We start from the raw sequence: 24,221 nt of genomic DNA, 5'->3' as shown, positions 1-24,221 counted from the left end.
ATATAATGAAAAGTTGAAAGGCATGTTAGAAATTTCCATTTCAAATTCTAAATTATAACTTTAGCTTTAAAACTTCATAAGTTTGAAATGGCTGAACACTAAGCCATAGATGAGCTCTCTGATGTTGGACTGTTATTCCAAGCATTCATGCTGACCAGAGCTGCAAAGAAGTGCAGTTCAGTTCACCTCAATTCTTCCCCTTGTTCTAAAGCAAACAACTAAAAATAATAATAGGATTTTGTGGGCTATGAATAAAAGTAGCTGTTGCTTGGGTGATATGCTAAAAGTTGCTTTTCTTATGTGTTACAGACACTTTCTAAAATAAGGAGCATTTTAAACAAATAATTGGTATTCTAGGATGTTTATGTTTACAGTATTACACAGTATCATTTTTTCTTCTCATAAATTCAAGATATTTTCCCTACCATTTATAAATATTTTATTGGCATTTTGTGTTGTCTGCTATTTATTACAACCCATTCTATATCACATGCCTGTTCTAAAATATTTTAAAATAAAAAGGTATAAGGGTTAATTTCTGTTACCATGGTATGGTAAGCATAATGGACATTATCAACATTCTGGATGTTAAGTTATTATTATTACTACTTTAAATCCACAAAAATGTGGACCTCCGGATGTCATTGGATCAACTAACGCTAGTCAGGTTAGCCAGTGTTGAGAAATGTAGTAAATTCAGTTTAACAAAATCTGGAGGGTGATACCTTGTCTATTCCTGATTTAAGGGAAAGGAGATCTTTATGTACATCTTGATTGGGATATCATGGCAGGGAATACACATTTTTTTCTTCTATGATATGCTATCATAGAAATTGCTTAGTGATACGTGGCGTAGTGGTTTGAGTGTTGGACTATAATTCTGGGGACAAGGGTTCTATTCATGGCTCGACCATGAAACCCACTGGGTGACTTTGGGGAAGCCACACACTCTGCTTTTAGTGGAAAGTAATGGCAAAACCTTTCTGAACAAATTTTACCAAGAAAACCTCATGATGAATTCATCTTAGGGTCAGAAATAACTTAAAGGCACACACCAACAACAACAGCAACAGTGAATACAATAATTATACTTCCGTATGCAGCGTTTTCTAGGAAAATGTTCTGGGATTAGATGACAAGCATAGCCTGGCCATGTAGAATATGGCAAGTTAGCAGAAATTGTGGCTGACGATCCACTGTAGTAGCTACTATAAAGTGCATGTTTGAATAAGCAAAAAATTGGTCTTGTATATTTGGGGGATGCATACATGCACGTGCACACATGGATACTGATACTATAAAGCTATGGATATAACTTTATTGATGCTGTGAAGTTATGAAGGCAGCATCATGTCTATGAGGTTACAAAGTCATTTTGTTATAACAGTTTGTGATTATTGTAGCATTGCCAGTGTCCAAATCACTTTACAGAATGCAAGAGGACAGGCTCCTGCCCCAAAGGGCATGAAGTCTAAAATTTGACACAGCAAAAACCACGGAGGCAGAAATAACATGCAAAAATATGTGGGTTTTTTTTTATTAGTTTGCATTGCTTATTTAGATGTAACTTAATTTACACTAGGACATTTACACAAGAATATGAGAACTCAGGTTGTTCCAAAGACTTGATGGAACAAGTGGATTTTAAAGTGTTAGAACAGTGATGGCGAACCTTTGGCATGTGTGCCAGAAGCTCTTTCTGTGGGCACATGTGCCGTTGCCCCAGCACAGAGTTTGCTTGAGTTTGTTACTAGAAAGCCAGAGGGACATGACACTTTGCAATAAATAAGTGGTTTGGGGGTTGCAGTTTGGGCACTCGGCCTCTGAAAGGTTCACCATCACTGTGTTAGAAGGAAGAGGGGTGGCATTGCACATCAGAGTTGCTCATTGTTTTTGATTTCAATAGCCAACCTTTGGCCATATGAAGAATTGGCCCTCAAAGTGAAGTGCTTTTCTTACTGTGCAGCATTATTTTCATTTTTTGCTTTTAACTAAACATCAAAGAGAATGATTTTGGTTCTATAGATAGTTTAATGCCATTTAAACACAAGTTTTGTCTTGTTTTTATCTACATGTATTTTTACCTGTATTCCATTTCATCTTGTAAGCCACCTTGAGTCCCAATTTTGGGAAGAATGTGTGTTATTATGTTTTACTGGATCTGGGAGCTGACAAAAAGTTAAGATAAGGATTTAAGGACAGAGATAACTTGTGATCAGAGTGGAAGAACACAGATAGATGAATGATTCTGGCAGATGAGCATAGACTAGACTAGACTAGACTAGAATAGAATAGAAATAAAGGGAGCAAAGGGAAGCAATGGAAAAAGAGAGAAGAAGATATTTAGTAGACACCTCAAGCTGAAAGGCTAAAGCAGATAATAGTATTTTTAAAATATCTCTGTAAAATAGTGAGTACTGGGAGAGACTTTGCTATCCAAAGGACACTTGAGATAGAGGAAACTTCATGGTAAGTATAGGCTTTTGCATATATAATCCCCCCCCCCCCAAGAAAACATAGCATATGCTTGAGACTACAGAAAATTGGATTCCTTGACTCAAAGGCCCAATCTTTCTCAAGACTATTAAAATCTTTTCAGTAAATCGTAATTATGGTTTTCAGTGTAAATGTTGTTTAGTGACTACTGATAGCTTTACTAGTGGAGCAATTGCTTAACCAAATGATACCACAAAATATTTCAATGTCCTTCGCTTTTTGAGACATTTCTAGAAAGCATACTTTCTGTAACACTGAAATTCTTTGTCTTCTTGGATCTTTTCCATTTTCAATTTTCTGTTCTCTAGTCTCTAATAGTTTCTCTACATTTTCACAGGAGATTTGTTCAGAGCTCTTTCTAGTCTTTGAAATACGTATGCTGAACATTGCAGTTCAGAGCAGAAATACCTCTGGTAAATTAGCAGAGATGGTGGAAAGGGAATACATATTGGAAAATGTGTGATAAAGGTCAATTCCCATTAAACGTTAAAGAAACCTGCCTCTTTAACAGTTAACACAAAAGTATATTTAATCTAAATTAGTAAACTTTGCTCCAAGAATATGCTTTCTTAAACTGATAGTTTTTGTTGTTTGCTTTATGCCATTTGAGATTGGAATGATCTTTAACTGTGTTCTTAATTTTTTTGGAAATCTTCTATAAGCTATTCATTAAGAGTTTCTACCAGGATACTCAAATAAAGTATAATCTTGACATTATTAAAATTTTCATAGTTTTTTTTTTAGGTGAAATCTAAAAGCAGATGTGTGGGTTTGTGGGGTTTTTTAGATTGTAAGCCTGAGGGCAGGGAAGTGTCCAATAAAAAAAAAGTAAGCTGCTCTGATAGCCTTTTGGCTGAAGAGCAGGGTATAAATAAATATTATTAAATATTATTGTGTTCTACTGGGCTTCATTATTTCTGGAATGTCTGTTTTATAGACTGTTTGCATTAGTCTTGCATTTATGAGAAGCAGCTCTCAGTTTAATGAGAGTGGGTTGTACTTTAAAGTTATCTATCACCCAGAGTGAAATAAATAAGAAAACCAGGTTTATAGATGAATTCAGGGAGGGGTGAATTCTAATCTGATAAATTTTCTGCATAACTTCTGCTAATGTGAACTGATGGGACTGAAAATTATTATTATTATTATTATTATTATGCTTATGCTTATGCTTATGTTTAGTTATATCCTGCCTTCCTCCCAGTACAGGGACTCAAGGCACACAATAAACCCAGTAGAACACAATAATATTACAATTGAGAAGCCAAAGTAACAAGATACAAGCTTAACTGTGTAGCTGTGGATAATCAGGAGTGGATTTTAAGAAGGCTTCTTTTTCTGTGTACAGGCATGTTGTTGTTGTGTGCCTTCAAGTCATTTCTGAGTTTTGGTGACTCTAAGGCAAACCTATCACAGGATTTTCTTGGTAAAATTTGTTCAGAGGGGATTTGCCTTTCTCTGAGGCTGAGAGAGTGTGACTTGCCCAAGAACACCCAGTGGGTTTTCATGGCTGAACAATGATTTGAACTCTCGTCTCCTGGAGTCCTAGTCCAGTATTAAAACCACTGTACCATGCTGGCATGTCCCACCTTATAAAGCCCATTAGGATCTACAAGATGGAAGCTTTTTTTCTTGGGATGTTAGTTTCATAGACTTATAGAATCATAGAGTTGGAAGAGACCGCATGGGCCATCCAGTCCAACCCCTTTCTGCCATGCAGGAAATCTAAATCAAAGCATGGCCATATAGCCTCTGCTTAAAGACCTCCAAGGAAGGAGACTCCACTTCACTCCGAGGGAGTGTGGTCCACTGTCGAACAGCCCTTACTGTCAGGAAGTTCTTCCTAATGTTGAGGTAGAATCTCTTCCTGTAGCTTGCATCCATTGTTCCGGGTCCTGTTCTCTGGAGCAGCAGAAAACAAGCTTGCTCCCTCCTCAATATGACATCCTTTCAAATATTTAAACAGGGCTATCATATCACCTCTTAACATTCTCTTCTCCAGGCTAAACATCCCCAGCTCCCTGAGTTTGCAGAGTGCCTTCCCACTGTTTTTGGCAAAGGAGTTTGGCATTCATCTCTCTGAAATAGCAGCTGCCCAGCGGTCCTCTTGTTTTGCTGACCTAGTTCTGCCAAATGTAGAATGAAGTCTAGCAGGAAGATAGAGCAGATGAGGCTAGGGTCAGGGATACTTTTCCATTTCAGTGTTTATAATAGTTAAAACAGTGATTCAGATACTATTTACTTCTTCCTTTTTTCAAACTTGCACTATAGGAATATCATTTGCTGAGTCGTGCTGCTTTTATACTGTCCCAAGCAAAAGGTACACATGATTCTTGAGAGAGTTACCTGAACATCATATATTTCCAAAAGCGCTCTTTCTTTTCTCAGTGCTGTTTATGTAACCATAATGGCACTGGTCATGCAGAAGAGGAAGGTAACAACAGAATATCTAAAAAACCAAAACCAGGAGGAGGGCCCACAAACAGTACCATAAGGAGTGAATGTGCTCATTGAATGCTTTATACTGAGTGATTTCAGCAGGAAGGACAGGGAGGTGGAATGGAGCAGCTGTGATCTAACACAAGAGAGGACCAACTCAACACTGCAACCCTTCCTTGTTAATCCTATTCATAATGATTAATTTATATCTTTCCAAATACTAGAATAGAAACATTGCAGTATGAGAGATTTCAAATTATTTCAAATCAGACGCAAATGTCTATAATTAAAATATATTCATACCAATCTTTTGAGGAGAGAGAAACATAAAAGCACTGTTTAGGGCAAGTGTCTTTTGGAGTAAGGCTGTTTTTGAGGTGTCCCCTTCTCTGCCATTTTTAAAAAAAGAACTCATAATGTTTCTCTGATGCCCGTTGGAATTACTTCCTTTTTTAAAAGGGCCTCTCCTTGGTCTAAAAATGCTCAGGTATTTATTTTATTTTTTAAAAACCAAATATGTTTCCACTACTTCCTCAAAATATGTGGAAGTGGATTCTGAATAAATTTGTTTGACATGTTAAGAAAAAAAGGGGTGGAGGTTGTGGTTCTTTGAGGTCAAACTAACAATAGGTATGGTCTCTGGATCTTGGATAGTTGCCCATCTATGTATGATTCCAAAGTGCTGTTGATTGTTGGCCATTGTTGGTGTTCTCCTGCATGTGGGAAAGTGAGGAAAAGAGATGGTGTAAAGCTCCTATTCTTGTGGCTTTATGGGGCAGTATGATCCTAGTGTTTGTGTATGCACACGTGTGCCTTTAAAGTCACCTACTGACTTACCATGACCCCATGAACTTTCATAGAGTTTTCTTAGGCAAGGACTACTCAAAAGTAGTTTTGCCATTTTCTTTCTCTAAAATATAGCCTATAGCACTTTGACGATCTCCTATTCAAGTACAGTGAGGACTTTCCGGACCCCTCCATGTAAGGCAAATAGCCCCATTGAAAATAATGGGGCTTGTGCATGATGTGTGGTGCGGTGCGCACACCATGGGCGTGCGCACCATTGAAACCTCCGTCGTATGGCTTTCAGCATAAGCTGAAAGCCACGTAAAAGATGCCCGCGTATGACGCGGACGTACTGTACTAACCAGGGCTGACTCTGCTTAGCTTCCAAGGTCATACTTGGCAAAATAGTTGAAATCAGATTAATTTGGGATAGTATAGTTGATGACACCTTCTCCTTCCATCAGCATCTGAGGACCTTTGCACACTCAGCAGGCTAGGAGGCAATGATTAGAAAAACTCTGTAGTATTCATGTCATGTTGAAGATACAGCGAGTGCATCCTCTCTTGGTAGGAGAGGGTCTCAAGACACAAACTAGAGTGTTCCTTGCAAGGGGATATAGGACTGATTTATTTACTTTTATTAAGCTTCATCTTGTTACGCATTTCCACTAGATTTTGAGGTGATGGTAGGAAGAACTAAATGTCTGCATCTGGATTGTAAAAATTCCAGTGAACAATACCAAAGAAATGGGGTGGTTATTTGAATGAGGAGGAGGAAAGCAATGGCAACCCCCTCTGAACAAAGCTTGTCAAGAAAACCCTATGATTGGTTTGCCTTAGGTTTGCCATAAGTTAGGAATAACTTGAGGGCACATACTAACAACAAATTCAAGTCTTTAGCTTCTGTGTACTCGCTGTTGTGTTCCTCCTTTCTCCTCTCCTGCCCTACCTGTTACTCCCTTCCCCTTCCTAAGATAAACTGTGAAGTTGAAGCAGTGCTCTGGATCTGAGAAGGTGTGAAGAGCACTTGTAAAATCTGTTCAAGTTTTTTGAGTCTCTGGTTTCAACCAGATTTATATATGTTTTTGTTTTATTCACTTATATGTATATGTGACTAATGTTACCAATGTCTTACTAGTAAATGTTGACAAATGGTAATTTTTATTTCAGCTGATGTTGCTCAGCAGTTTCAGTACGCAGTTCGAGTCATTGGAAGTAATTTTGCACCTACTGTTGAAAGAGATGAATTTCTTGTAGCTGAAAAAATAAAAAAAGAACGTAAGTTCCTTATTTTTAACAATATGACAATCGAAGCTTTTTATGCAGTTTATAGTGCTAGCTGACTTTTGCAGTGTTTTACTCAGTATGACCGAGCAGACCCGCTTTGGACAAAATATCACCTGGTTTCACAATATACTGTGTACTGTAATTTTATCTATTTTGTAATATGAATCCTTGTAATACAGAGAAGAGGCAAGGGGAGATAATGGCCAAGACACAATAATGTACTGAACTGGACTTTCTTTTCTTCTTCCTCCTTTGTTATTTCTCTCTGACAAGAACAAAGGGTTTGTTGTCAGTTGTACATGAGAGCTGTGTGCAGACACATGTATAACACTAACACACACACACATACACAGACACAAAGTCAGGCACATCTAGATTTTTAAAATATTCTTTCCCTACAGTTTTTTGGCTGTTGTCTTATCATTTTTGCAACAAGGGCTTGTGACCTTCATTTGACAGGTACCAAAATGGAGTCCTTTGTGTAAACTGGAAAAAGACATGTGCAGTATGGTGAAAGTTTCAATTCAGAAAGTGTACAGTTGATTTACATTAGAACTGGCTTCTACAAACTACAGGTTTTAGTAGACATCAGGTTTTGTAATGTTTTGAGTTCATTCTCTTAACATAATCTCTTTCATTGAAAAAAATTAGATATGAAATTTAAAAAAAATTCAGACATTTTCTACAGATTGATGAGCCCTTATCTGAAATGCTTGGCATCAGAAATGTTTTGTATTTCAATCTTTTTCACAGTTTTGCATTCCTGTATTTGCATATACATAATGCACAACACAAATAGCATAGTATTAACTCTGTTTGTGAAGCTGGAGAGAGACACAGCTGGAGAGAGACTGAGGAGATGGGAAATGGTAGGAATCTAAGCGTAGCGCTTAACACAAATCCATGCTTTCCACCATTTCACAGACCATTGTGACTCTCTAGCCTCCCACATCTCTGCAGCTTCATGTTTCGTTCATTCTCTACTAGTGCTATGTATGAGACGCAGGGCTGGAGACAGACTGAGGATTTGAGAAACAAATGAAAAGGAACCCTGCTACTGCTTTTGCCTCAAAGGTAGAAGGGTGTGACTGGCAGCAGAAAGTTTCAGGGTTTAAGGTTTTTTGGATTTCTTGATTAGGGATGCTCAAACTGTACTGTTAAAGGAAAAGTAATTAAGGGTGATATGTTTCACTCTTGTTTGTGGATGCAGACTTAGGACCATTTGTAATTTTCTGCTGGAATAGACCTATTAAACTAATGTGATTGACACAAGTCCATTTGGTACTTGATTCATTGGGCCTATTCTAGTTTATGGTTTTTTTTTTTTAAGAATATTCCCATTCACTGATCATAGTCATGAAATTATCTAATCATACTACAGTCTGCTTTTTAGGTTTTGTAAAACATATTTGAAAGTCATTAAATGATGGTCCTCCTGATTAGCCCTTCCTCTTCTTAGAAGTTTGATGCTGTGCATGTTTACTAAAAAAACAAACAAAAAAGTCATACTGGGCTTATTTTCCTGTAAACATGGATAGGATTGACTGTTAAACCCACTGAAAAACCCATGGATGGAAACATGTTTGATATGCAGCTTGGAAGGATTAGTGCCTTGGGTGCTGGCTCCCAGAATTCCCTATGTGCCATGACTATAGTGGCAGGTGTGATTTTGGCAACTCCAATTAAAAAAGTAAATTTTATATTTTATTTTATCATTTAATATTATCGCCATATATAATAATATATAATCATTTCTCATTGCTCAAAATTGCACATAAACAGCTATTTGAACATCCAGAATCAATCTGTGGTGGTAATACTTATTTGTACTTGAAAGTTTTTTTATATGAACCCTTGGAGATATTTTTCAGAACTGCAGTAAGATCAGCCAAAGCAATCAGGAATTTATCAGCAACAGAAAGCTTAGTATTGCCTCCAACCCTGACATATACTATAAATGCTGCCTTCAGACTCTGACTTCTTACAGGAGAGGTTAGTTAGGATTCTGAACATAACACTAAGCTTTCTTTTGTTAGTATGTCCTTGGTTACTTTAACTGCTCTTGCTTTCAGTAGGAGCCAAGTGAAGGGAATCATGCAGTATGCATTAGCACAGTTGCTCAAATTCTGGTAGCCCAAATTCTAAGTAATCCTTGCTTATTCTTTTCTGCAAAGATAGCTTATAATAAGATAGCCTATAATAAATACACACCTTAGTTGTGCAGAAGGAACATGCTTCTTGTGTGTGTGTGTTTGTTTTATCACATTTTTTCTATATAAAAGTGAAGTTCCTAGGAAATTAATTTGTGTGACATAGGGAGCTGATAGGTAGTTAACTTGCAGACATGGTGGTCATGGTCATGGCACAACAAATGAGGGAATCCATGGGAACTCTAGTTTATAGATTAGGAGCAAAATGCCGGTGCTTGCAAAAGAAATGGCTAAACGTACATGTTCTGCCCAATTGGGCAAAGTCTGGGCACTCTGTACTTCCCAGGGATCCCACTATGGTCTCTCCGGCCCCTCAGCCCTACCTCCAGGGTTACAAATAGTCAGTTGTGCTCCTCAAGTGGAACAGTTGACTGTTTTGCCACATTTCCTCCATCTGGCTATTTTAGTCCCCCATGGATCTTTTTAAAAAACCAAATAACAGAAAATGGCAAAAATGGAGCAAAACACCTTAGAGGGCGCAATCGGCCATTTTAGACAAAAGAAATTGAGAATGTACATGGCAGAGTTCAGGAGGGATTGGAGGGGTGTGTGGAGCACTCTCCTCACCCTTGCAAAGTGCTGCATAGTAGTATTGTTACTTTACAGCAAGGGAGGAACTGGGGACTTTGAAATTAAATTTTGTAGTGATAGAACAAGTACTAATACCATTTGCTTTCTAAGAACTCATAGAATAAAATTCAGTAATATTTGGTTTAAATGTTACTATTACACATAACAGACTTACATTAACCTAATAAGTCTCTCTCTCTCTCTCTCATTAGTTGTGCGGCAAGGAAGGGAAGAAAGTGCTGCTGTATTTTCAGAGCTCTACAGAAAACTACACTCACAGGTACAGGAATGAATTTTGTATAAGCTCAGTGACTTGTTGGTTGATGTGTTGTGACTACCACTAGTGTAGTTTATTTATCATTTAGTTTTTAGGAATGCTTTTTGTATGCTTTAGTTCCAGTCTCCTGTCCTGCAAAATTGTAACAAACACACACACAGTTTTTGTTTTAAATGACTCTTTATGGAAAGGACACAGATCAGCAGAAAAGTGTTTTACTTTTTATGTTAAACTTACCTCACCACTATCTATTTTTAAGATAATGCATATTGATTTATTGATGAAGCATTCTTTTGTCCTCTTAAGTGATCTTGGCTGTTCCTGTTTTGTACTTGAAGTCTAAGGTTGTGGAAACACACTTGTTAATCGAAAGATTACAAGTGGGTTTTGAGGGTGAAGTTCCACAAAGTTCATACATTCACATATTGCAGAAAAACAAATTATTTCTTGGCATTGTAATCTTGCTCCCTCTTTCAGTGCTGAATAAGTTCAATAACTTTCAGACTTCAAAGAGCACTAGAATAGCTCCTTAAATACCACAGTGCATAAATTGGTAGCGAGCCCTGGTGTGGTAAATCTGTCAGTCTTTTTGTTAAGCTGCAAATCATTTTTTCCTCATATACTACAGATGTTAGTAGATGAAATAGTACCTTTGGACTGATGAGACTTTAAGGAACCTAGGACTGTACTCTTCAGAATATGCATGGAGCAAGTAGGAATCATCCATTCCTTTGTATCAATATGTAATTATGTGGCTATGATGGGTTAGTCACTGAAAAAGCACAATGAAGGCAGCCCACCTAACCTACATGAGTTCTACAGGCACAGCAGGGGCAAACAGGTCATTAATGGGAGACAAAGAATTTAAGAGGCAGACTTGTATTTTCCTTAAGGAAAAGAGGGAAAACAATGTAAAGGGAGTCCCGTAAACAAAAAAGAGGTAAATAACAACAGACCTGCTAATATTACTACCCATTTTGAACCATGTGGACCTGCAACTCTTTGCTTTGCACTATGACGCTGGCTGAGAAATTGCTTTCTAAAATTCATTTCCAAACCATGGTATTTTTTCTCATATTCTTATGTTTTTTCATAAGGGCATTTTGAAAAACAGATGGTCAATCCTCTACCTCCTGCTCAGCCTCAGTGAAGATCCACGTAAGCAGTCAAACAAGGTAAATAATATTGTGGGTGGAATTCTTCTGGGCCAGTGTGATGGTGTAAAAAATCATTGCTTATATGGATGCACTTTCTGAGAGATCATTTAAGTAAGTGCAGTACAGCCAAACATTCTGCACAGAGACACACATCCCTCTTTCTCACTTCTGATGTGATGGGTGGGGAACTATTTGATTGTTGCACAGTGGGCAAGTTCATGGCATCTATTGTGCATCTGGCTGTGCAACTGTAGGATCCAGCGTAATGGTGCTGGCTGGTATTTATGATGCACTGAAAGCATGTGGGGTCTTGGTCAGTGTTTGTTTAAAATGTCATTATAATCAGTGATTTCAAGATAGTTCTTAAAACTAGTTAGAACAAACCTAAATATAGACAGAGCAACCAGCAGACAAAAGTGAAATTAAACGTTAAAAAATTTAAAATGCTAAAGATAATGAAAACGTTTTTTAAATGGCAAGGTAAATAAGTCATCAAATTTGTCACCAGGCATCCCCAGCCAGTGTGCTGTAGTGGTTTAAGCATTGGACTATGACCCTGGGTGACCTTGTGTCAATCCCATTTTATCAGCCTCAGAGGAAGGCAAAGGCACCCCCCCCCCCGAACAAATCTTGCCAAGTAAATCCCATCATTGCAGGGTTGCCATAAGGCAGAAACAAGTTGAACAATCCCCAAAGAGGGCATTCTAGAAAAGCGATCTAATGATCTAAGCTTACAGGTAGATTTCTGGAGAAAGTGCTTTCTCATTGTTCCAACATACAGTGCAGAGATATGGGGGATTTTCATGTATTCAAAAACAGATTCAGTGCTCTCTCAAGCTGAAACTAATAATTGTATTTAAGTCTTAATCTGCTCTGAAGTTGGAAGCTTGGGAGTTAATTCATATGCCAGGTATTAGTAAGACTTTCTGAATTATCCAGAGCTTGGAAAAGTTACTTTCTTAGACTAGAACTTCCAGCATGGCCAGTAGCTGGGGTATTCTTGGAACTATAGTACAAAAGTAGCTCTTCCATATTTTGTAAATACAGTCGGCCCTTCTTATACACGGATTCAAGAATCCATGGTTTGAAAATGTTTTAAAAAATATAAATTTCAAATATCAAACCTTGATTTTCCATTTTTATAAGGGACACCATTTTGCTATTTAATGGGGCTTGAGCATTCACGGATTTTGTTGTCCACGGGGGATCTTGGAACCAAACCCTATCGTATAACAAGGGTCCACTGTTTCTTTGGAAAGACAGATGGTTGGAAAGGCTGAAAAGTTAAATGTTACAGGTTACAGGCACTGTACTACCTCAAAATAGCTCCACTGGCTCCCGGTTTGTTTCCTGGCAGAATTAAAAATGCCAGTTATGACCTATAAAGCGCTATTTGGCTCAGGTCCAAGCTATTTGGCATATTCCCTTGTATGTGCCTGTTCAGGCCCTAAGGTCATCAGGAGAGGCCCTTCTCTCGGTCTCATCAACTTCACAGGCCTGGTTGGTGGAGAAGCAAGAGAAGGCCTTCTGAATGGCTGCCCCTAGATTGTGGAACTCCCTAGAGAGGCCACAACAACCCCCAGTTTTCTATCCTTCTGTAGGCAAGTAAAATCTTTTTTTATTTTACAGGTTTTTAATACAGAAAGATTTGAAAGAACAAGCTAGGGAGTGCTGTATTGTTATAAAATGTATTGTTTCAATAGCTTTTTAAATCTTTTTAATTGCACTTTGTTCTTTTAAATAGAGATTTGAAGTGTTTTAATATTGTGACTATAATTCTATTTTAATTTTAACGTTTTGTATGTTTTTAACTGTATTGCTCTTTTAAACTGTAATTCATCAAGGCAGGATACAGTTAACAACAACAACAATAATGGTGGTGGTGGTGGTGATGATGATGATGATGAAGATATGTGTATACTGTGTTTTATTAATTTTAAATAGTTGCAGATACATGGTAAGTAAAATGCAGTGGGAGAGTAAGTTTAGCTTATTTAATTGGTAGATATATGGTTTTTAAACCTTTTTTTCCCCTTCACTGTCAAGGTTTCAAGTTTTGCTACACTGTTTGCTCAAGCACTGCCACGGGATGCTCACTCGACTCCCTATTACTATGCCAGACCTCAGAGCCTTCCTCTGAATTACCAGGACCGGAATGCCCAGTCTGGCCAGAATTCTGGCAGTATGGGAAGCAGTGGGATCAGCAGCCTAGGCATGTATGCTCCGAATGGGCCCACACCAACTCCACAGTCATTTCTCCCAGGGTAAATGAAACTTGCTCATCTTGCAGTTAACTGTTCAGAGAGATTTGCTTCAATAGATAGCAACTGAAGTAACAGTGAAAACTTGCTATACAAAGAATTCTATCTAAATAGAATGCAGCTGTCATCACAGCATGGAACCATAAGCTAATTTGATATAATTATTTTAAGTTTGTTATATTCTGTTCTTCTACTCCTTTAGGGGTGTACATGAAAACAAGGAAATCAGTAAGGCAATAAAAAAGAGGAAACAGCAGTACAGCAAACATTTTTCAGCAGGCTTTACAAACAAATTAGAATAATTTAAAAGGAAGGTAAACAAAAAGATCTGTGCTTGGAAACCTTAAAGGAGGTGCCAGATGAGCCTTTGTGGAGAGAACATCCCATAGATACGGCATCACTACTAAGAAGGCCCTTTGCCATTTCCTCCTGCCAAAATGCCAAAAGCAAGGGAATATGGTAGAGGGCCTCAGAAATTATTTGACATATGAGTGGATTTGGAACAGAGTAGAGTGTCCTTTAGAGTTGTTAGTAATCTTCTACTTACATGCTTAAAGCCACATAATGCTAGAGAAAACACTTGACTGTAAGCATACTTAACTGAGAAATAAGTCCCAATAAATTGAGTGAATCCCATTGATGTCTTGCACAGATCTATATAGGATTGTACAGTATCTTTCTCACATCAAAATTTGTGCAAAAGAGCCATTATTTCCCATGAGTGGAGTTCTTTTCACAGGTAGTTTGGATGCAGACCCCTACTCTTTCTCTGATGGACCACACTGGATTTGTTTTCAAAAAGAACATAAGAGACACTTATCTAGCTTTATAAAAGCTTGTGCAGAACCTTGGGATCTAAAGTATATCTTGGTCAGAAATGGAAAAAATCAAATTCTTAGATGTATTTAAAGAAAATGGGCAACTATTTGTTTTTGTAACCACATCTACATTTTCATAACAAATCATATTTTATCAGCTTGTTACATTCTTTTTAGAGTAGCGGCCAATACAGGCCTCGAGCAGATGGGGAAAAGGAGTGGATAGAGGCTGCTCCTGCCCTGATTGCTGCAGGACCATGGCAACTGCAGGCACCCAGCTCTGATCTGGACTGCTGCTGTGATCCTGAACCAGGCCAGCAGAAGGAGCGGATCTTGTCCGCTCCTTTTTGGCCTGGTTCTTCCACAAAGACACAGCCTTGGCGGGGCTTCCGGCCGTGTTCAGGGCGTGCGTCATCTAAAGGCTACGCCCAAACATGGCCGGAAATCACATCATTTGGCCCATCTGTTTTGGGCTGCAGTTGTATTTCTTTTCAGTACGTTTTATGAGTTTAAGTGCTGTTAAATTGTTATGGCTAAGGAGTGGGAAGCATAAGTGGTTTATAATTATTAGTTACTATTTTATCACTCTTTTATATTCTGGCTTTCTTCAATAGTGCTCAAATTCAGACTATATGTTAGACTGAAAGTACTGAATAAATAAGAGATAACACTTGTAAAGCGGTTGTTTCCTAGCATGATGGTTCTAACAAAAATGAAAAGCAGTCATCATATAAGGCATAGAACCTCCTCTTGGTTATGGGATCAGGTTGTTAGAATATCAAAGTAGTGACTTCCTTGGCTCCTAGACCAGCAATTCCTCAGCATCAGGTTATAAGATTTTGCTGGAGTTCATACATCAATTTCGTAAATATATTATTTCTAATCTTTCACCATTTTTTCAGTTCCATGGAATTAAATAAGAAAATTAATGACTTTCCTACTTGTTTTTCCCCTTCAGTGCCTCACTGTGGCAGTACAGACACATTGCCTCCTGTAAGTTTCTTTTACAGGAATGGAGGAAGCCCGACTTTTCTGGAATTCTTTAGAGCTTAAAGTAACAGTATTTAAAGATACATGTTTCAGACAGTGCTTCTCATGGTTAAACTCAGCTGTTTCTGGCCATCACCTTTCAGACCCAGGATTTACTAAGAGCCTATGTGCTCTCCATAAAGATAATGGCATTGTTATGGGAAGCTTATCTCCTTATGTTGTTATGTAAACCTCTATATTGGAATGGGGTATGTTGGAATGATGGCAGATCCTTGATTTTTAAAGAACCCTGGTTCTCTGTCTCGATAGAATGGAGATATCTTTGTTTTGTTTAGGAATGACATTTTGGGGTATCCACCCTAGAGGTGACATTACCACTTTAGAGAGAGGGATCTAATTCCTATTTTCTTTCTTTTTAAAATTATCTTTATTAAGTTTTTCCTGAAAAAACATAAAATCAACATTTCAAATACAAATTCCTATTTTCTGAGATGGTTAGGGAAATATAGGGCTTGAACAGACAGGCCAAAATAAAGCTGCTTTGGGTCTCTTTGGAAGTATGCTCTTTAAATGATACATGCATCCTAAGAGGTTGGAAGCCGTGCCAAAGCCACATTCCAAGCCTAAGGAGTGTGGTGCAGCTTTGGCACAACTTCTGGCCTCTTAAGATGCATACATCATTTAAACAACATACCTCCAAAGAGACCCAAAACAGCTTTTTATTTTGGCCTGTCTGTTTGGGCCCATAGTCCTGTGCTCTGTTCCTGAGCTGTTGAGCTCACTTCTGAGATCCAGGAGGTCAGATGCAGGGACAGGGCCAAAAATGGTACTATATTAGGTATGTTTTAATAGTTCAAGGAAGCTTGGTTTGGTGGATTTCGTCCTGACTAAATAGAGAAGGCTGTCCCAGATGACAGCAAGACAAAAGACTCAACAAATGCAAATGAGAAATCTCCCAGCAGACAGTGAGCACTATCAAGCAGACATCAATCCTTTTTTGCAGACCCTCCACCCTGAGGCCTGCCATTAGCAACAAAAACAATATACATGCAAATTCACTCCTGCCTTCCCAGGTCACCCAAGTCCTTTCCAGGCAAACATTCTCTGAAGATGCCAGCCACAGATGCTGACGAAACGTCAGGAAGAAACTTTTCTGGAACATGGCCACATAGCCCGAAAAACCCACACAAAACTATCCCAGATGAGTTTGCATCCTGTGGGAATTTACAGGAAGGGGGAAAACCTCTGTTTATGTAAGTGGGAATGCTTGATCTGTAATATAATTTTTGGAACTTGTTTTCTGATTGCAAAGATCACTAAAGACATTCTCATGAAAACATCAAGCTCTAAGGCTTCATTCTGGCAGATTTTGGCTTTCACCTTGTGTGTGGGGGTAGTCTCTCTGTCTCAGAAGGCATCCAAAATATCCATCTTTAAAGACAGTGATTTGCCGTATCATTTTTTTTGCAACAAACAGGACACTGAAGGATGAGAGTCTGTTTATTCTGTGCTACGCTTGATATACTGTAGAAAATGTCTGCTGAGCTTTTTAATTTCTCATGGCTTTCCCCTAGAATTTAGGGGCTCATAACCCTGATCTTTATATACAGCAGTTATGGGCACCCTCATGAGTTGAGAAATGCTTTATTGTTATAATTGTGACACAAGTTGGCAGTTTTACCTCTTCTGATATTCTCAACTATAAGTTGACCTCATGTATAAGCCAAGGGCAGGTTTTGGGGCCAAAATTATGGCTTTTTAAATGACCTGTGGATAAATTGAAGGTAAAACTTAGGGACATGTAACAAAGGATGTAAAACATGTATCAAAATAAATTGATGCCAAAGAACTTCAAAATTCTATACCTGTTTGTACTCACCCTGCATTGATGAGAGAGTAGAGAGGGTTGGTGCTTCTTTTAGGTGCTTCCAGGATGGACAAAAAGCTTGCCTTTTGCCTCTCTACTCAGAGAAAGGAGGTGACTATGAGTTTTTACAGTAATAAAAATTGATCTGTCATAACCGAGAAATTTAGTGGCTAATCATATTAATAGAGGCTTTTCTTTTCTTAGACAATCCTATCAACGTGCAGGAGTGGGCGATTGTCTTCGGCAACAGCTGGGGGCACGACTTGCTTGGACTTTAACAGCCGGCCAGCCTACTTTACAGAATTCTACCTCAAAAGGCCTTTCAACAACTGTTTCACGTAATCTGCCAAGGTCAAGGCGGGAAGGGGATATAAGTGGTGAGCAAAATGGCATTTCATTGACTATACCCTGCAACCTTTCATCACAGTGCTTGCTTCTGAATTACTTCAGGTCCCTGTTTAAACCAACATTGTCTGCTTTCAGTGGGAATAAATCCTGAAATCAGACTATTTCAGCTTTCAGCTTTTATTGGATGATAAAATATCCAAAAATTGACATAGGCAGAGCTCATTCAGATTGTTGACTTCAATTTTGTTTCTTCTAAAAAGACTTTAACTGTGCAGTGTTGTACATATTTATTTGGAAGCAAGTCTCTCCATGTTTAATGATGCTTACTCCCAGTTAACATGTTTCAGGTTGGAGTCTAATGGTGCTGGCTTGAGTTGAGGAGAGACATTTTTGAGGAATCTCTTCCCATTGTGAATAGAAAAACAACTGCAATTCAGCCATTTCCTATCAAAAGAACAAGAGGATAGCAAGAAGGACATGCAACAGGATGTCAGCTGTAGTTTGAGTCTGAAGTGTAGTAACGTAGGTTAATTTCTTTGATAGCTTATTGTAATTAACTTGTGTTTAAGGTATGCATTTGCAGACCAGTGGATGTGAATCCTAAGAAACAGAACGAATTTTACCTACAGTACCTAAGGGAGCTTTGAGCCTGTGTTCTTTAAATGTAGGGTAAACTGATTTTGTTTTGATTTTTAACATTGAGGGGATTTTCAAAAGCTGATTTTGATAAATCATGTGAGTATGAGCTTTGAGGAAAATCAGAATTCCGCTGGATTATCTTTGGATCCTGGTTGTTAGAGCCTTAGAAGCAATGGATAGAAGGGTAAAATTCAAAGTTATGAAAGCATCCCCCCTCCCCATTTGTGGGAGAAATGCCACACACCATATATACTCAACTACAAATCAAACTCATAAGTCAAAACCAGATTTTGGAACCAGATTTTGATATGATTTGTAGATAAGTTGAGAGTAAAGTGTAGGGTCATGTAACAAAGGATCTAAAGAAAGAAGAAAAGGAAAGGAAAATGATGCCCAAGAACTTACAAAATCCAGCATGCATAACTGTTTATGCTGACACTAAAGGGTGGATGAATGAGAGAGTAGTGGGGAGTCAGTGCTTCCAGGAGAGATTATATTCTTGACTTTCACCAAAGGATGGTTCCTTTTTTATATAAGAATTAGTGAACAGTACTTACCCATGGATAAGTTGACTTGGATTTTTTGGGTCAATTTTTTTACTAAAATTTCTAGACTTATACATGAGCCCTGGTGGCGCAGTGGTTAAATGCCTGTACTGCAGCCATTCGCTCAAAACCACAAGGTTGCGAGTTCAAGACCAGCAAAAGGGCCCAAGCTCGACTCAGGCTTGCATCCTTCCAAGGTCGCTAAAATGAGTACCCAGACTGTTGGGGGCAAATTAGCTTACTTGCTAATTAGCTTACTTGCTGTTCACCGCTATGATCTTTGGAATAGCGGTATATAAATAAAACAAATTATTAAATTATTATTATTATGAGTATATACGTAAGTGCTGCTAAGAAATCAGTGTACTTTGAGACAGAAGCAAGTGGATTGCATCAATAATCTATTTACCACTGCCAAAGGGGGACATGGTTTACTGATTGCATGATTAAAATATGTATATCTTGCCTTGTATCATAAGAACCCAGGGCAATTTACAATAAAACAAATTAAAGAATGTAAAATGGGTTTAATTTTTTAAACCGTCTAAAAAGATATCAAACCATTAAAAATGTAAAATATGTAAAATATAAAAACATGTAATGTACAGATCTGAATAAAAGCTGTGTTTTAACTTGGCACCAGAAGGAAGCCACCATTGGGTCCCATTTGAGCATCCACAGCTGTGTTGCTACAGCAGAGAAGGTCCTTTCTTATGTCCACTCATAGTGTAGTTCTTTTGTTATGGGGATGGAGAGAAGGGCCCCTTCAATAGTCCTCAGTCCAGTTAATAATAATAATAATAATAATAATAATAATAATAATAATAAGTTTTATTTATAAACCGCTTTTCCGCAGTGATCAAAGCGGTGTACAGGTAAAAATTGCAATGACAGAGTAGATAATACAGAATAAAAATTGCAATACATAAATAAAATTTCAATAAAAACATTACAGTTATACAAATTAAAACCATTACATCAAATCCAGGCTAGCTGAATGCAGTCGATAGAACAGTACATATAGGAGGGAGTCACATGATATCAAGGAACATCGGGGAAGGCTTGCCGAAACAAGAAGGTCTTGAGTCTCTTTTTAAAGAGATCCAGGGAGGTGGTGGAGTGGAGCTCATCGGGAAGGGTGTTCCAGATCCTAGGGGCTGAGATAGAAAAGGCCCTTTGCGAGGTTGACACATATCTCGCCATCGGGATCCTCAGCAAATTCTTCCCGGCTGACCTGAGTGTGCGGGGCGGATTATATGGGGAGAGGCGGTCCTCCAAGTAACCTGGGCCCAAGCCATTTAGGGCTTTATAGGTTATAACCAACATCTTGTATTGTGCCTGGAAGCGAACAGGCAGCCAATGGAGATCTTGCAAAACTGGTGTTATATGGTCAGCCCTGGAACATCCAGTGACCAACCTTGCTGCCATATTCTGCACTAGCTGAAGCTTCCGGATTTGGTACAAGGGTTGCCCCATGTAGAGCGCATTACAGAAATCCAACCGAGAGGTTACCAGAGCATGTACCACTGTTTCAAGGTCCCCCCGGCCAAGTAGGGTCGCAGCTGGCGTATCAGCCGAAGCTGGTAACAGGTGCTTCTGACCGTCACATCCACTTGAGAAGTCAACTGGAGTGACGAGTCCAAAAGCACCCCCAAACTGCAAACTGAGTCTTTTGGGGAGCGTGACCCCATTCAGGACAGGTGGGCAAATTTCACCACCCGGACCGGGAGTGCCTATCACTAGTACTTCCGTTTTCTCTGGATTCAAACTGAGTTTGTTTTTCCTCATCCAGCCCATTACCGACTCCAAGCAGGCATTTAGAGGAGAGATGCCATCCCTAGTCACTGCATCAATCGGAGACACAGAGAAACATATTTGGGTGTCATCAGCGTACTGATAACACCGCGCCCCATGTCTCCAGATGATCTCTCCCAGCGGTTTCATGTAAATGTTGAATAGCATGGGGGACAGAATAGCTCCTTGAGGGACACCAGATGTAAGTTCCCTCTTATTGGAGCAAACGCCCCCCAGCTGCACCATCTGGAATCTACCTGAGAGGTAGGAACGGAACCACTGGAGCGCAGTGCCTCCGATACCTAACTCCCTCAGGCGTTCCAGAAGGACACCATGGTCAATGGTATCGAAAGCCGCTGAGATGTCCAAAAGCACTAACAGGGACACGCTTCCCCTGTCCGTGCCCAGACGGAGATCATCGACTAAGGCGACCATGGCAGTCTCAACTCCATAGCCCTCCTGGAAGCCGGTTTGAAATGGGTCTAGAAAATCTGTTTCTTCCAAGATCCCTTGAAGGTGGAAAGCAACTGCTCTCTCGATCACCTTCCCCAGAAAAGGCAGCAGTGACACAGGCCGATAGTTATTCCGAATCAGGGGGTCCAGGGAGGGCTTTTTTAGCAGAGGTTTTACTACTGCTGATTTTAAGCTAGATGGAAAACGCCCCTCCCTGAAGGATGAATTAATTATACGGCGTAACGTAGAAGTTACCGCCGTTCCCTCCTGGGCCACCAGCCATGAAGGACAGGGATCGAGAGAGCATGTTGTCTTCCTAACACTTCGGAGAATCTTGTCCACTTCCTCGGTACTCACAAACTCAAAGTGATCCAGTTTAATGGAGTCCACGGAAGCTCTGGAAGCCTCTCTTATAGGATCTGAAGAAATACTGGCGTCGAGATCAGCCCTTAGCCGAGAGATTTTATCCGCGAAGAAGTTGTTAAATTCGTTGCAGCAGGCTTTAGATGGTTCTAAAATAGGGTTCAGGGAGGGGGGCAGTTGTGTCAGCTCCCTCACTACCCTGAACAGCTCTGCTGGACGCGACTCCGTGGACGCAATACGTGCAGCATAAAACGAATGTTTTGCTGCACTTATTGTCACTCCGTAAGCCTTCAAAAGAGACTCAAGGAGTGTCTTGTCGTCTAAGTGCTGGTGTCTTCGCCAGTTGCGCTCTAGTCATTGCATGGCCCGCTTCCTTTCCCTGAGATCTTCCGTGTACCAGGGTTGTTTGTTGGAAGCAGGCCGGAAAGGACGCTTGGGAGCGATACTGTGTATAGCCCTGGAGAGACTTCTGTCCCAGATGTTAGTCAGGGCATCAACAGAGTTGCCGTCAGTTCCAACCATATTGCCCTCTAGGGCTTCTTGTAACCTTTTGGGTTCTATCAGCCTTCGAGGGTGGACCATCCTAATAGGTCCTCCACCCCCGGGGGGGATTTGGGTAGAAGCCTTGATTCGAGCCTCGACCAGGAAATGGTCCGTCATTGATAGGGCAGAGTTGGCCAGTATCTTTGCTTTGCTGCATTTCTTTGCTTTGCCGCAGCCCTGCACTCGTGTTGGGGCATTCATATGCAGGCCAAACTATCTCGGGTTCTCTTTGCTCTGAATATTAGCCCCAGAACTCAGCTTCAGTCTAGTTTCCGACAGCTTTGGAGGCATGTGTCATCTGAATGCCCCACCTTCAAAGCAGTTGGAAGCTGCTTTATTTGCCCTGTCTGTTTCACTGCAGTGTTGCAGATGCCCTGGAATACTGGGGTATGCATTGGTTTGTTTGTACCAGCTTGATAACATTTTTTTAAAGTACCAAATTTGTGAGTTTAATCACATTGATAGAAATCAGGCGCAATATCATATTATACGGATAGAACTCAGGAGCACTATGAAAAGCTAAGCCGAAGTTTTGAAGCAGCTATAAAATAAAGAGGAATTTGTGCCAATTAAATGGCATAGCATATTTAAGAGCAACCGTTGAAGGTGCCTGGTATAAAATAACTACAATAAAACCTGAGTGAAAAAGTAGATAGTACATTGGGTTGCCATCTTTGAGACTTCCATCATAGACTATTCTTGCATTAATCAAATTGCTGATGCATTTTTCCATTTAGAAGGAAAGTTTGTCTCCTAAAATGGTTTGTGAATGACCTTATAAAATACTGTTTTCTCAGTAACTTTCAGGAGACTCTATCTTGCCTAAAACATTTTTATGCCTTTTCACAGTTTGACAGTGTAATGGAATCCCTCTATTTTTAGGCATCTTCATCCTTAAAACCCAGTTGATGTTATGGTGGCACTGATACGGTTTGAAATTGAGAAAACCTTGGTTAGAAATGGCCTATAGAAAAAAGCCATCTCCATTTCTTAATTGATTGTTTTTATGTTGTGCCAGTAAAAAAACATTTACTCATTCTGGTTGGCAGATGTAACAGAAGGAGCAGATGTATTTTGTAGCTGCTACTAAATAAAATTCATATTCCAAATTAAACACTGTTTATAAAGAAAGCAGATGGGTTTTCTGCATTTTATAAATATTGAGTCTTTCAAGGACTACAGGGACATAAAAACAGATATCTGATGTTCTTTGATTCGTAAATCCACATTGTAGAAATTTGGGACTTCTACCATGGAAATTCCTCTGATAATCCAGAATTAGTTTTTAAGAATGTTGATGCATTTAAGAGGGCCGTATAGAGTGAAGTGCTATGTTGGAATAATGGTTAATAGGATTGCCTGGGGGGGGGGGGGGGGCGGAACGTCCGCACACCCTGCAACCCTACTACATGGAGGCAGCGTCATCTACATGGGGGCTGCCATGATGCCGGCACTGCTGCTGAGTGCTCAAATGTGGTGCACAGGAAGTGGCATGATGGCACCACTTCCTGGTTGTGGTGCCGCAACAAAGGAGCTGCTCTAGGCAGCTCCTTTTTGTTGCGGCACCGTAAGCTTCATTCCCTTGGCAACCAGACAGCTGTGGGAACGAAGCCATGGGAGAAAGGGGCCAGGTGGCTCTTTTCTCCAATGGCTGCGCCCGTCAGGGTGTCCTGGGGCATGAAGCCCCAAGGACACCCCTTTTTGGGACCACAGAGAAGGTGGGGCGTTCAGGTGACATGGTCCCGAAAAGCGCCGGGTTGGGGCCTCTGGGCTGCCGGTGAGGCTGCCCTGCCCCCAACCCGGCAAGAAAAGGGGCAGGTGCAGGCTCCCTATCCCATTAAAACCAGACTGAAATCAGGTGTGTATGTGTAACATTTTGTAGTGTCCTTTAGAAAAAGGATCAGCTGAAGAATTATCAGCTGTCTTCTATCTGAAAGCATGAAGAAAAATGCTAAGATCTGATACTGAAAGAGCATTTATAAAGTGTTCAGGTAAAAGGAAAAGAGGTAGAGTGAAAGCCATCCTTTTTTTTGCTTAGACATGGTATAGGGGCTGTGCGGATGCATGCAGTTGTCAGTGTAAAGTCATCTGCAGTGTAATTTCATATGTAATAAAGAGCAGAAGCATGCATAGCTTGCAGTCATACGCATTCTATACTTGTGCCATTTTTGTCTTTGGCTCTGTGCACAATTGCTTGTGGTCCCCAGTTGACTTTCCCTGTGGTCAGCAGTCCTTCTTATGCCAAACATCCCCACCTTCAGCTTAAAGTAAAAAGTCTATATGTTTATTTTCCAGCGTTACTATTGACCACAGTAGGACATGTGAGTCAGCAAATTTTGAACAGTGACTTTCCTCTGTCTTCATGGAAAGGAGGCTTT

At 39.7% G+C, this 24,221-nt stretch overlaps 1 protein-coding gene across 2 annotated transcripts in view; it reads left to right on the top strand.

Annotated features, from left to right (window-relative positions):
• Window positions 1-24,221, top strand: part of LOC149319211 (gamma-tubulin complex component 3) — a 77,844-nt gene that overhangs the window by 6,664 nt on the left and 46,959 nt on the right. For both annotated transcript variants that reach the window (XM_089511287.1, XM_089511289.1), the window contains exons 2-6: window positions 6,892-6,999; window positions 10,001-10,068; window positions 11,163-11,240; window positions 13,269-13,486; window positions 17,363-17,535. In XM_089511287.1, the coding sequence (XP_089367413.1) occupies window positions 6,892-6,999; window positions 10,001-10,068; window positions 11,163-11,240; window positions 13,269-13,486; window positions 17,363-17,535 (645 nt within the window). The remainder of the gene's footprint in view (window positions 1-6,891; window positions 7,000-10,000; window positions 10,069-11,162; window positions 11,241-13,268; window positions 13,487-17,362; window positions 17,536-24,221) is intronic.

This window comes from Sceloporus occidentalis, unplaced genomic scaffold (assembly GCF_023333645.1).
Source record: "Sceloporus occidentalis isolate IW3139 unplaced genomic scaffold, rSceOcc1.0.p SCAF_2, whole genome shotgun sequence".
NCBI lineage: Eukaryota > Metazoa > Chordata > Lepidosauria > Squamata > Phrynosomatidae > Sceloporus > Sceloporus occidentalis.
This window is presented reverse-complemented; position numbering and strand designations above follow the sequence as displayed.